A 14,379-nucleotide genomic window follows, 5' to 3' on the forward strand; every position below is an offset into this window, starting at 1 on the left:
TTTGTCAGACTTGTAATCAGTGGTTTGAAGGTGATCTAGAAGAAATGTATTCTCCCAACCCTAATCTATGAGATGAGATGGACTAGATGCATGTCTTAAGCGTAACTGACACCTTTTCTCATATCGCACTAACTACGGTGGCAATCCCCTTACCTCGTTAACCAATACATCTCCCAAGGCCCAACAAATCAAGGATTGGGTATAAATTTTCTTTGAAAAAATTAGCAAAAGCATGCTAGCATAGAAGCTAGCCACAACCTGTTATCATGGGAGACATGGTTATCCCTAGCCCCCAAACCTCTCTTAGTTTTTTACACACTAGGGTCCAAGTACTGTGGAAGTTTAAATCTTAGGGTATTTCACATAGATTTGGCATACTATGTTTAACCTCTTGGTTTGCAAGTTACAAGTAATCCCAAAAGGTGTGACAAAGCCAAAGTCAAAATTACACAACTACCTTACAACTTCCCACGGGTGAAGTGACAATGCTTCTTTGGGGAAGGGATGACCATAACAATCCCTTTAGCTATAAGTATGGCCACAACACCAACAATTGGTAAACTCCCTACTACCCTTAAAACACTAAGAGTAACCAACAACACCAACAATTGGTAAACTCCCTACTACCCTTACAACACTAAGAGTAACCAACAACACCAACAATTGGTAAACTCCCTACTACCCTTACAACACTAAGAGTAACCAACAACACACCCCACAAGAAGGGTGTAGAGCCCTCAGCTTTTCCAAGTCAAGGATATAGTACAATAGTGGTAAGCCCACATGCATCCTAAATCTAGCCCTACATTATGATTCTAGGTGCCTAGAAATCACTTGGGCAACAATCGACACTTACAATAGCCAAGTATTACATTACCTTGTCTAATGAAATGAGAATAAAAAGTGTCGATTGCTTTGGTAACCATTCCAAGTATGTCTTTGGATGGGGGGCATGGTGGACAAAAGCCTAGTCCATGGTATGACCCATCACCTGGATTTCCTTGAAAGATATAGACCTAATAGGTTATCATTTTGATGGTGACTCCTTGATTTCACGATTGAGACACACTTTATTCAACCAGTACCCTTTCTAGTGATAGGGTCTTTATTATATTCTTCATTATAAATTATCTTGACCACATAGGTCACAAGGGCACATTTATGTAAGTATATATGAAAACATAAAAAAATAATAGAAATAGGAATAGTTCTATCTTGAGGTAACGTCACAAATATATGGGCACTTGGTCAAGAATCAAGCAGCACATGGGCTACATCTACCTAATCAGCCACTTTTTTAATGTTACTAAAATTAAGGAACTGTAATACACACTCAAATTTTGATGGTAGTGTATATGTTCCTTTGGACCCTCTCTTACCTCTTTCCCTTCACACTAACAAGCCTTATTACACCTGACCTAGCTAACCAAATCTACCATTGTAATGCCTTTCTCTATTAAAAGCAAGTTGTGAAAGAAAATACACTTTAATCTTAAGATAAAAGTATTTGATGTAAGAGAGATGGGAGAATAATACTAAATTACTTTTATAAACCAAACTACTAATGTTTTCCCACCTGTGTGCTCTAGCAAGACGTTTGATGGAAATCTAGATAGAATTCAAATAGAGGGTTATGCATATACAAGGGTGCACAACAACGTAGTGAAAATAGATCTCAACTCAATTATCTCAATATGATATCTCGATATGAGATGAAGATTTTTGAAATAGTCTATATATATTATTACCTATGGTCAATCATATTTTAGCTTGATCAATATTTACCACCCTATGACTAGTCTATATATATTACTATCCATGGTTAGTCATATCATAGGTTGATCAATATTGACCACCCTATGACTAGTCATATCGTTATCCAGGTTAGTCATATCGTAGGTCAACCACCCTATAACTAGTCCATATGGACTAAACCATAGATTATAAATATATCTATGATACTTACACAACTTCTAGACTCATTTGTGGTCATCTGGGTGGCCTACAACTGAGGACTAAGGTGTTCCCAAAAAGATTGTTATGGTTATTCTAGCTCTCTCCAAAACTCTACCTCATTCACACAACTTCTAGACTCATTTGTGGTCATCTGGGTGGCCTACAACTGAGGACTAAGGTGTTCCCAAAAAGATTGTTATGGTTATTCTAGCTCTCTCCAAAACTCTACCTCATTCACACAAAAAATAGGAAAAACAAGCAATAAACATCATGGGGAAATTAACTTGCCTCCAAGCTCGGGTCTCTTTTATCCATCCAAGCTAGTGTGGTTACATCTCGTCTCCTTCAAGCTAGTGTGGTTACATCTCGTCTCCTTCAAGCTCTCTCTTCCTTACTATCCAAGTCAAGAGCTTACTTTAGCGTTACAGAATCATGTGTTTTTTGGTACTTTGCTATAGAGCTGTAATGCAACTTCCCATGTGGGTGTAGTAGCTCGTTCGTCATCACGTCCTCACTCTTGTCACATTGTAATGCTCCTTTGCTAAGGGGACTAAAGTAGAGCTTCTTTTACCTAGATGGAGGCAAGAAGAAGATATCTTTATACACGTGTTCCTCTCTCACAAAATGTGGGTGGACTAGAAGATAATAAGAGAGAGAAGCAACCTTTTCTATTTGCAAGGCAACCTTTTCTATTTGCAAGGCAATGAGTGTATTACTCAATGTAAAAAATAACTTATATATACAAGTAACTAGATTTCACACTAGGACGAACACAACATAAAAATAGTCTCGAACCACTATTTCTAGTCAAAAGCAAGTATATACACTTAGTGACTTCTCTATTTAGTATTAAGCTTATGGTAAGGCTGCTTTATAAAGCAGCGGGAAAGCAATGCCATCTTATAAAAGATAGGTGCTCGTTTAAGTGGGTAAGATGGCAAAGTGCCTAACAATAGGTCAAGTGGGGGAAACCACCGTGTTAATCTGTGAAGTGGTTAGCATATCCACCTTCCCATTGCATCCTTGCATCACACCCAGGTTGGTCATAAAGCTGCCTACTATGCCGGGTTGGAGATGTGTGGACGTTCCAAGGGTAAGCCTTGAAGTTGCCATAAAGTTGGCATGTGAGGTTAAGTGAGAGGTGTGCATGGTCCAAGGTAAGCCATGCATTAGGAAAAAATTGGACTAAAAAAGGGCCCTCTAAAAAGAGCCATATCATCACTTTTCTTAAAAAGGGAGTCGTGGTGAACCTTATGTATCTTACATCAAAACCCCCACATATACGATATACCATTGTAAAGCTTTGAAAAGTAGATTCAAAGCTTTACCACCTCCAATAAATTTGGAGTTAATTTGCTCGAGTTATGCCTTACCAAATAAAAAATGTGGTGAGAAGTGACATAAAGAGAATTTCAAGTCATGTAAGGCTAAGAATGTTACTACCAACATGGTTTTCTTGGAAGTGATTGAAGGTGATCGTGTGGAAGAGGATGGGACTTTGATGATTTTGCCATGAGTTTATGGATGGTGATATTGATCATGAGCTAGATGGAGAATTTCCTTTCAATCCCGGTGGTGGTATGCAAAGGCAGACTATGATAATGGTTTTCTTACATCAAGCATGAAGCTGATTTTATGTAATCTCTCTCATGATTCCTACAACTATTCAAAGGCAATATGACTATGATGACGGTTTGCTACAACTATGTTTACTAATTAAGGATCAACCATGAAGCCAACTTTATACACTCTCTCATGATTCTTATTTGGGATAAAAGGGTGTAAATACTATAAGTCTCAAGGTATATGTCAATGGTAGAGTGTCTCATATTTTGGTGTGGATAGTGGAATTACACATAGCTAGATTTATCAATGCAGTCATTGTGAAGTATTAAATTATAGCCTATATCTTTTCCAACTTTAGATGAAGTGTAAGTGGCTAATGGTGCATTTATGGATTGCGTAATGATGTGTCATAATGTGAACTTAGAGACCTCAAAGAACTACACATGCAAAGATGATTTATTGGTTCTTGACATGGTTTTGGGATGTGATTGGCACTCTCAAGTCTTGGTTCTTTTACCATGAATTTGGAGCAAGGCTTTATGTGACTTTTAAGCATGGGAAAAAGAGTATCACATTGGTAGGTATCACTGCATCAAAGCTCACTGTGATCAATGCTATCCAACTCAAGAGAGAGGTCAAGAAAATGGGCTATGTATATGTGTTATAGCTTTGCAAGGGATAGAGCAATGGGGATAACAAGGAAGATATGCATGTGGGTATGAGAAATTTGTTGGATTAATATAAGGATGTGTTTGACATATCCAAGTGCTTGCCACCAAAGAGGGAAATCAATCATGGAATAGAGCTTGAGCCTAATGCTAGGCCCTATCAACAACAAGCAACCGTATAGATTGTCAAAAGTGGAGAAAGATGAAGTGGTAAGGCAAGTATAAGAGTTTATGGATATGGGTTAGGTGGAACCAAGTCAATCTCCTTTTGCATCTCCTATGCTTATTGTGAAGAACAAGGATGGTACCTTTTGGATGTGTGTGGATTTTCATGATTTGAACAAGATCTCTATCAAGAATCAATATACCATACCATGGATAGATGATCTTTTAGATAAATTCAAAGGTGCATGTTTCTTCACCAAGATTAACTTGAGATCCAACTACCACCAACTAAGGATGAAGAGTGGTGATGAGGATCAATGGCATTTAGGACCGAGAGTGGTCTCTCTCGTTACATGCTTATGCCATTTGGATTATGTAATGCACTTGCCACTTTTCAATAAAGCGCTTTAACCCTTCCTCTACAAGTTCATGTTGGTATTCTTTGATGCTATATTAGTGTATAGCAAGGGTGAAGAGGAGCACTTGATGCATGTGCACATGGTATCTTTACGTTCCAACAACTTGTATGCCAAGGAAAGAAAATACACATTCGTGGGTGGCTAATGAAGTAGAATACCTTGGTCACATTGTTGCAAAGAACATAAGGGTAGATTACACCAAGAAAGTTGAGTGTAGATCCCACTAGATGGCATAAGGGTAGATCCCACTAGGAAGGTTAAGTGTGTGCAAAAGTGGCTCTGCAACAAGTACAACACAATTGAGAGGTTTCTTAGGACTTGCCTCATTCTAAAGTAGATTAATTGAGAGGTATGCACACATAACTACACCTTTGATGGACAATATTAAAAGAGAAACGTTCTTTTGGGATGCTCTTTTAGAATGCAATTGCAAACAAGAGCTTCAGAGGATGTTTACATCACCCCTATCTTGGTGTGCCACCCTGATTTTTTGAAGCCTTTTATCATTAGGGTTGATATATGTGGAAGAGAAATTGGTGTTATGTCCTATCAAGATCATGGGGTTATTGCGTTTGAGAGCCACAAAGACTAAATTGCAAGGAGATGGAATTACATCAAGAGATGATTACAAATTTACTTACAATCAAGAAGTGACACCATTATCTTTATGGGACTTATTTCTAAGTGAGAAGTGATCATAGGGTTCTTAAATACTTCTTATCTTAGCCCAATATATCTCCAAAATAAATAAGATGGGTGGCTACAAATTTACTTACAATCAAGAAGTGACACCATTATCTTTATGGGACTTATTTCTAAGTGAGAAGTGATCATAAGGAGTATGAAGCAATATGTCGATACCCACAGGAGATTTGTGAAGTTCAAAGAAGTGGATTAGGTGCTTTTATGCATTCCCAAATCAAGATATGCATCTCTCAAGGGTAATACCAACACCAAATTGGCTTATAGACATTATGGTCTCCATACAAAGCAGAGAGAAGAGTGGTACAAGTGGCTTTAGTTGATGCTATTGACAACTACATGTATACATAATGTGTTCTGTGTCTCTCAATTGAAAGCACATGTTGGAGTAATAGTGGAAATACAAGATAACTTTTGCCTCCCGTGATGTCCCACACAAAGCCCCTTTTTTTGCATAGAGTACCCCTTCTGCACTATGCAAAAAAGAGCGGGTGGCAACACACCATCATGCCCATTTAGTGTCTAATGGGGTAAAAGTTTACATGTGGGAGGGTAGTAGTCCCATGGACCCACTCATAAAAAGAGTGTTAAGCACTTGATAAAGGTGCTACATGACTATTCTTTGGTGCAATACCTTATTAAATTCAAGGGTTTACCGAATGAAGAAGCCTTATGGACAACCCATCACATGACCTTGGAAGGTCATGAGGGCATTTTGGATACATTTGGTGAGCTAAATGAGAGGTAATAACATTGATTAAGCATGCTGGAAAATCCTATTAATCGTTGTTAGAGAGCCCCATACCACTTGAGAATGAAGAAACTTGCGTTGGGAAGAATGTGGACTTGATGTACTATCATGGAGAGTCAGTTTTAGGCTATTTTGAAGGCAAGTGATGAAGTTTATAGCCATTGGAGACTATTTATAATTGTACAAAGTATGATGATGCTCTCACATTTGGATTGGATATGCACATTCATTCATGAACTTTGGATGATTGGCACCCAAGCACTTATGATTGGATGTCCTACCATGGATTGCCTACTTGATGAAAGGTACCAAGGATGAAACATATGGGTGGGGACAGTTTGTAATTAAGTGCTAATGGGCCATCCACAATCATGGGGCCCAGGCCATGGGCTTGGGAGGTTGGCCAAGTATGGAGGACACTAATAAGTGTTAGTGTGTAAAGGTAGGAGGTATAAATATCAACTATGGACATTAAGTAAATGTTAATCACTTTACTAATCATAATCAAACTTTTAGGCTTTCTTAGCTATGGTGCTTCTCTCCCACATGGACATTAAGCAAATTTTAATCACTTTACTAATCATAATCAAACTTTCAAGCTTTCTTAGCTATGGTGTTTTATCTCCCACATGAGAACTAGGCTGTACACTCCTCTTGAGCCTAAACCATACATACTTTGTTCAATGAGTAATCTCCATTCTTTCACAAGGGAATACAAGCAATGGGTTATACCATGGGCTAGGTTTTCTCTTGCCATGGTCCCCCTATCCATAATTATACTATTAAACTTGGACAGTTAATATCAAGGGTTCGATGGCAAGGGTGTGGTGTATAGCACACTTTGCAGTACTTTGCGGTTCTGGGGCGAGCAACCACGGTCTTTGGTTTGTCGTACAGTTTTGGCTATTTGATCAAGAAGACCATGAGCTTCTACCTGGCCAAGAAGCTTCTACCAACAATGACGGTGTACATGTGTTCCTTGTGCAAGGTTATGTCCTTACTTTAAGGTTGTGTTATTTTATGTGAAGTTCTTAGCAAAGAAGTGGGTTAACTCAAGTTTAAACAATGACTCTTTTGAATAGACAAGAGTAGCACTATGCCATGGGCATAGATGGAAGCTTATACACCGGCTTGTTGAGGGGGTGTTTGTAGATGGAAGCTTATACACCGGCTTGTTGAGGGGTGTGCGTAATGTGAAAATTATACCTGCAAGCTTTTCTCGATGGTATTCCAAGCTCTTGACTCCTCTTGATGCTCTTTTCTTGCCTAAGTTGTCGGCTTATGCCCTTGGCACTATTAGACTTATCTTTTTCATGTGTGTGTCAATGATGGGGGAACTATCACTGTCCATCTTCTGGGGTTTTCATCCTCACCTTTTAATTTGGGCTCAATGCCCATTTCTGTAGAGCAGTGCAACAACTAACTCTTCAAAAGTAAGGGCATTGGGGTTACCCTTCTTCATAAGCCAAAGTGTCGATGCAAAACCTTGGTATGAATCCGGTAAAGCTATGAGAACAATAGACACCAAAGAACTATCTGAATAGGCCCCATTGATACATGTCAGTTGCTTCCTAAGATCTTTAATCCTTGTGAGGAACTCATCCATTAAATCTCCCTTATTCAAATGCTTGGACTCTAACTACTTATGCAAGTAGGCTACTCGTGCCTCGTTATGCACCTGATAAAGCGCATAAAGTGCAACCCAAGTATGCTCGCAGTTTTACATAAGTGAATATGAGGAATAATGCTCCTTCTCTAGAAGTGCCACTAATGCATGTGCTTGTGCAAATCTAGTGCAAATCTACCATCCCACCTAGCTTGTTCCATCGTGTGGGAGGTGGATGCCATAGTTACATCAGAACTTCTATCACCATCCCACCTAGCTTGTTCCATCATGTGGGAGGTGGATGCCATAGTTACATCAGAACTTCTATCACCATCCAAAGTACCTATACTATAGAAGTGCCACTAATGCATGTGCTTGTGCAAATCTACCATCCCACCTAGCTTGTTCCATCATGTGGGAGGTGGATGCCACATCAGAACTTCTATCACCATCCAAAGTACCTATACTATACTATTGTGTTGGTATCTTTTAGTGTCTTTCTAGATCACCATTCAAGGTTTCTTAGATGAGTGCATAAGTGGAAGGTAGTTGCCATCACCACTTGAAACCTCGATTTATACACGTAATTTAAAATTATGATTCATCTCTTCTTGCTAAATTCTTATTCTATGAAGGTCTTTTACTTGTGTTAATGCATAAATTAAAATTTCATACATGAACACTTAAGGTTTTATGGCTTTCTTTATTTGATTCAATGAGGAAGTATGCGAGGAAAAATTTGGCGAGCAATTTCTTGGAAGAAATTGTAAAAAAATGCATCTCCCTCTCTCTAGCATTTCCCTCTCTTAACATGCATAACTCTCCCTTCCTTCCTCTCTTTAACATGCATAACCCTCCCTTCCTTAGTGTGTGTGGGCGCACAAAGAAAAACACAAATTATCTTAAAATAAACTCTATTCAACAATAAATTTTATCAAGGTAGTGATAATAAACTCTAATGTAAGATCGCTGATCCTTATATGGTCCCTCCATAAAGAGGTCTCTAGCTTTTGGGCATGGCAAATTCATTTTTGTATTATTAGGGCTAGAGTCTCTTTGATGGTTAGTTATGGGGCATTCAGAATATCGATTTCTTTTTGTGTGTTTTCCTCCCCTTGAGAATGTGGACGTGGAATGTATTGGATTGTGGCATCCTTGAAGTCAATGATGTATACATGGTTGTTACTTTGGTTGTAACCTGGAATTTTATTGATATATATTTTTACATAAAAAATAATTAGCCCTATATTCTTGATTGTATATTACTTAGGGGTCCCCTATACTATAAACATATTGAATTTTCATACTAATGATTTAAGGGGCTTGCTACAGGGAAAAATTAATTGAATTTGCTTACTACTTGTGGGAATGTAGTTATACCTTTTGTGCATTGGCATATAAATAAGATAAACAACTATTTGAATCTTGATCCAACAAGGTCATACTGTGTCATACTAAGATAGAGGCACATACATGAACATAAACGTGCACACACACACACAAACATGGAAACATTGTTGTATGTGATTGCATTGGCTCATTAGGAGACACAACAGTATCATCATCATATACATTACATAAAATTATTGTAATTTACATTCAGTGCTTACCCATGATGGGCTTTACACACTAAGCCCTGCCCTGATCTGTAAAATATAGCCGGGCGGTGTGTAGGGGTTGTCTTAGAGATCGTTGTCTTCTCTTGTTTCATAAGCTAGGGCATAAACCTCAGAGCTATGAAGTGTAAAACCTAGGGCAAATTCCATCAAAATGATGCCAGGTGTCAGCATCCTATCCCTACCCCCAGATCTGTATTCACTTTTGTTTAGCAATTCACATAAGAGATTCCTCCAATACAAAAAAAAGCTTTTTGCTGAGTTTTATATATAATTACTTTACTGGTCCCCCAAAAAAATGAAACTAGGGCAAATTCCCACCAAAACTTGAAGTTCTTTGCATACGCGCAGCATTTTCTGTGAGTCCTACTGCGCAATCTTGCAGGCATGGCGTCTATGCTGGTGAGTGTTCATGCGAAGATGGCCATGTCCATGTTCTTACTTTTTTTCTGCAGCCTTCCATCGACACAGCAATGATGTTCTTGTTTTTCTGCTTTCTTTTTTTTTTGGTGGCAACTCTAAGTTTTGTAACCGGTTTTTCTTGCTTTTTGTGTGTTGTGCAGAGATTATAGTTTGCTTCTTGTGTGTTCTGTTGCTTTTTCAGGCGTTCTTTGTGTCATTTCTTCTACCGAGGAGGATGCCTTCTTTTGACAGAGCAATGATTTTCTTGCCTTTTCTTCTTCTTTTGGTGCTTTTTGCAGCAACCCCAGATCATACTGTTGAAGGAAGGGACAGACACATCACAGGGGAAGGCACAGCTGATCAGCAACATCAATGCCTGCACCGCCGTGGTGGACTCTGTGCGCACAACCCTCGGTCCTCGTGGCATGGACAAGCTCATCCATGATGACAAGTCCACCACCATCTCCAACGATGGTGCCACCATCATGAAGCTCCTTGATATCATTCACCCTTCGGCAAAAATCCTTGTTGACATTGCCAAATCCCAAGACTCCGAGGTCTCCCCCCTCCTCCTGTTTTTGTTTTCTTATTGACCCATTTTTGAAACATATCAATGTATCTGCAAAAATAGACTTTTTGGTTAAGATTTTTAGAAATAGCACCTCCACAAAGCCAACGAGGTGATAGCCCAAGCGGTGAAGGTGTTTGTCAAGGGCCAAGAGGTGGGTTCAAAACCCTACAAGGTGCTTCCTCGGCACCATCGCCTAGGGAAAAACGGTAGCTATAGGGGGAACTTGGGCATAAGACTAGTTGGGAAAAAATGCACCTACAAAAATAGACATTGTGTGGTGTTATTGTTTGAGAACATACATGCAAAAATGTGCATCTTTTGGGGATATCTTTAGAAAACATTAATTCAAAATCAAGCTGTATTTGATAACTTTTTTGGGAAAACATGTTTGCTTAGAATGTTTACATTTGCACATAAAAGTTTATTTAATGCAAACATTTTTGTGCAATAAACCGATTTTGTACAAAAATGAACTATTTGCAGCTCGCAAGGTGCCAACCCCATTCTTTCACTTTCGCCCCACTGCCAACCCCATTGAGGTGTTTGCATTCCTTCCAACTTGCTAGCAAATCCTCTCCAACGTCGTTGATGAAAGAGTTATTCCAAGTGATAGGCTGATTTGACTTACGTCCACGACCTTTCAATAAGTCGATCATCGGTGGTGTGAGCTGAGAGTACTCCCGTACAGATTTTCGAAGAAAAACAACAAAACCGAGAAAAGAACGAAGTTGTTTCATTGTTCGCGGGATAGGCCAGTCCAAAACCTTTTGAACTCGGTCATAGTCAATGCTCAATCCATCTCTAGTGATCTTGTGTCCCAAGTAAATGATGTCGGTCATAAAGAATTCACATTTACTCAATTTAGCATATAGTCGATTCTGTCTCAAAATAGATAAGACAATCGTGAGGTGTCTGACATGATCCTCAAGAGTATGACTATATATCAAAATATCATCCAGGAACACTACCACAAATTTTCCCAAATGTTCACGAAAAAGATCGTTCATCATTTGCTGGAAAGTCGCTGGAGCATTGGTTAACCCAAAAGGTAATACGAGAAACTCGTAATGGCCATACCTAGTCCGAAAGGTGGTTCTTTCGACATGCCTTTCATGAATACGTATCTGGTGATAGCCAGTACGTAAATCTATCTTCGTGAAATATTTCGCTCCTGCTAACCAGGTCATCTGATCTAGGGAGAGGATAATGGTTCTTAATGGTCAGCTTGTTCAATCTCTTGTAATCTATACACATTTTCCAGGTATTGTCCTTCTTTCTCCTAAGCAACACAGGTGCACCCCAAGGTAATTTACTTGGACGGATCTGGCCCATCCTTAAATAATCTTCGAGTTGTTTAGCCAACTCATCTTCCTCGGCTTGGCTCATCCTATAAGGTGGAATATTGACAGGATGAGCACCAGGGATCAAGTCAATATGATGATCTACTGCCTGTTTAGGTGGTAAACCCGATGGCAGTTCCTTAGGAAATACGTCTTGAAACGAATCAAGTATCTTCTGTAATTCTTTGCTTTGAAACACACTTAATTCATTCACATCCATGGAAGGGATGAGAAAAGAAGAAAGTGGAATCCATACACAATGGAAAGCGGTATTCAAAGAAGAATCCATTATATTTCCAAAATTAATTGTATTTACAAGAGATCCCTGAGAGGGATGAATACAATCACCTAAAATACTATACTTGGTGTCCCTATGCTGAAAAGAAAAAATATGACTAGATCAATCTATCTGGACGTCAAGAGTCTTAAATCACTCAATCCCTAATAACAAGTCTACATTTTCTAGATGCATAACATAGCATTCCAGAGTGTCTTTGTAGTCCTGAATTTGGATTGGAAGCATCTCCACCTTGCGATTCCAAACTTGCCTTCCTGCAGGTAGGCGTACCTCATAGGTATGGTCGCTGAGTGTCGTATCAAGACTCAACAAAGTTAGGCGAACTGCCAGGGTCTAAAAGAATGTGAATCTTATGGCCCTTCACTTCTCCATAAACTCGGAGAAGATCATGCAAGCCAAATATCTTAGAATTGAACAGACAATCAGAACAAGTACTAGAGCGAGAAAGTACAGTAATTGACGTACCTGTCAAAGACAACTGGTTAGCTGCCTTTGGCTTGGGTCCTGTGTTTGTCTTGATACCCTTTTGCTTTGGGCACTCGTTACGCATGTGTCCTTTTTCTTCGCAGACAAAACGTCCTTCCTTCTTGAGCTTCAAAGCCCTAAGGAGTCGTTTCTTCTTCGCTGGTGTCGAATTGGAACTCTTCGAAGGTTGGTTCGAAGACTTTCCCTCTATCGTGTTAGCCATAGGTGCGGAGAATTTTCTTTTATTCTTGTTCCCCTGCTCGATAACGGGTTTCGACTTGGAAGAGATCATCGTATCATCATAGATACGAGCTGAATGAATGGCCTCGTCCAATGTTTTACATTTGTTATTTTTAACCTGTAATGAGTACGAGTCGGGTAAACCAGCTACGAAAAACCTCAAAAGAGTAGTGGGATCCATCTTTGTAGCTTTCATCTGCAAGTCACGAAACTTCTGGAGGTAGACCTCATAAGTGAGGTGCTGCGAGGTCATGGTCAAAGCTGAAAACCGGGCAACAACATCGTAATCATCCTCTTTCTTGAGGAATTCTTTCTTGAAGATATCTTCAAATTGTGCCCAAGTCGTCGGCTTAGGGTTGAGTTCCTTCCACCAAAGCAAAGCTTTGCCGGACAGGAAACCTGCTGCTAATTGAATCTTCTTTCCATCATCATATGGATGAAACTGAAAGTGAACTTGCCACTTGTGTAGCCACGTGTCCACGATCTCCTTGGTTCGCTGCTTTTGCTCGTCCCCGAACAGTTCCGGAGTAATATTGGGGCCTAAAGCTGAAGCCAAGGTATCCATACCCGAGAAAGTAGAGAGGGTACTGGTCAATAGAGCGATGGAGTTCTGCAAAGCTTGCATTTGGGCTGCGATTTGTGCCTGACGTTCCGTCGAAGAAGCTTCGAGAGCTACTTTGAACTCTTGGAAATCTGATTTTGACACAAAATCGTCAAAAAAATCGGCATCGGTATCTTCCGTAGCCGGCAAGCCTTCGCGTTCCACAAGGGGCTCCAACTCTAATTCTTGGGTCGACATCGTGAAGAGGGTACGTGGAGAGAAAATTCGATCTTTGCACAATAAAAGTGCGAGCGAGCTTGAGAGCTTGAAAACTTGAGAACTTGAGAGATGTGTGGCAAGAAGCCCACTTGAGGGGTTTATAAAGGTTTCCCAAAAGCCAAAAAATCTCCAAAAGCTAGGCTTAGCTTTTGCTTTGCTTTTGTGTTTTTTTTCTTGAATAAATAAATAAATAAATAAATAAATATAAAAATATATATATATATGGATATATATATTCTTTTTTCTAAAAAAAAAATAAACACCTTGGAAACCTTGGAGAGGGGAGTTCTTTTAAAACTTAAAATTTTAAACTCCCAAAAAACCGAAAGCTAAAAAAAAACGAAAGCTTTTCTTAGTTTTTTTTTCTCCTCCTGGATTAGCCCGTCGGTGAGCTGCCGACGCCTGGATTAGCTGCCGATTGGAGTTGCCGTCGCCAGCTGCTGACGTCACCTGCGTGTCCTGCGTGCGGCTGTACCCGTGCCAACTCGCCACGGCGTGTGCCTCGCCAGCCTGCGTGGGCCTCAGTGTGCCGGCCTGCTGTGCGTGGCCTGGGCGCTGGCCGGGCCTGGGCATCAGCCCGCCTTGCCTGGCCTGGGCGCCGGCCTGGCCTGGGCACCAGCCCGCCTTGCCTGGCCTGGGCACCAGCCCGCCTAGCCTAGCCTAGGTGCCTACGTGGCTTGGCTGCCTGGCCGCCTGGCTTGGCAGGCCTAAGGTGCCTTCAGCCGCCTGTAGCCCAACGCCAGCAACACCTGTCCCAGCCTGCAGCGCCTCTTCTCAAAACCGATCTCTCTCTC

The 14,379-nt window shown here is 40.2% G+C and overlaps 1 protein-coding gene across 1 annotated transcript in view; it reads left to right on the forward strand.

Moving 5' to 3' along the window:
- The first annotated feature begins 9,721 nt into the window (after positions 1 to 9,721).
- Positions 9,722 to 14,379, forward strand: part of LOC147628453 (T-complex protein 1 subunit eta-like) — a 31,139-nt gene continuing 26,481 nt past the window's right edge. Inside the window, exons 1-2 of the mRNA XM_086813603.1 lie at positions 9,722 to 9,851; positions 10,151 to 10,408. Of these exons, the coding sequence (XP_086669729.1) occupies positions 9,837 to 9,851; positions 10,151 to 10,408 (273 nt within the window). The 5' untranslated portion in view covers positions 9,722 to 9,836. The remainder of the gene's footprint in view (positions 9,852 to 10,150; positions 10,409 to 14,379) is intronic.

Source organism: Cibotium barometz, chromosome 19 (genome assembly GCF_041138505.1).
Source record: "Cibotium barometz isolate CiBa-2024 chromosome 19, ASM4113850v1, whole genome shotgun sequence".
Classification (NCBI taxonomy): Eukaryota; Viridiplantae; Streptophyta; class Polypodiopsida; order Cyatheales; family Cibotiaceae; genus Cibotium; species Cibotium barometz.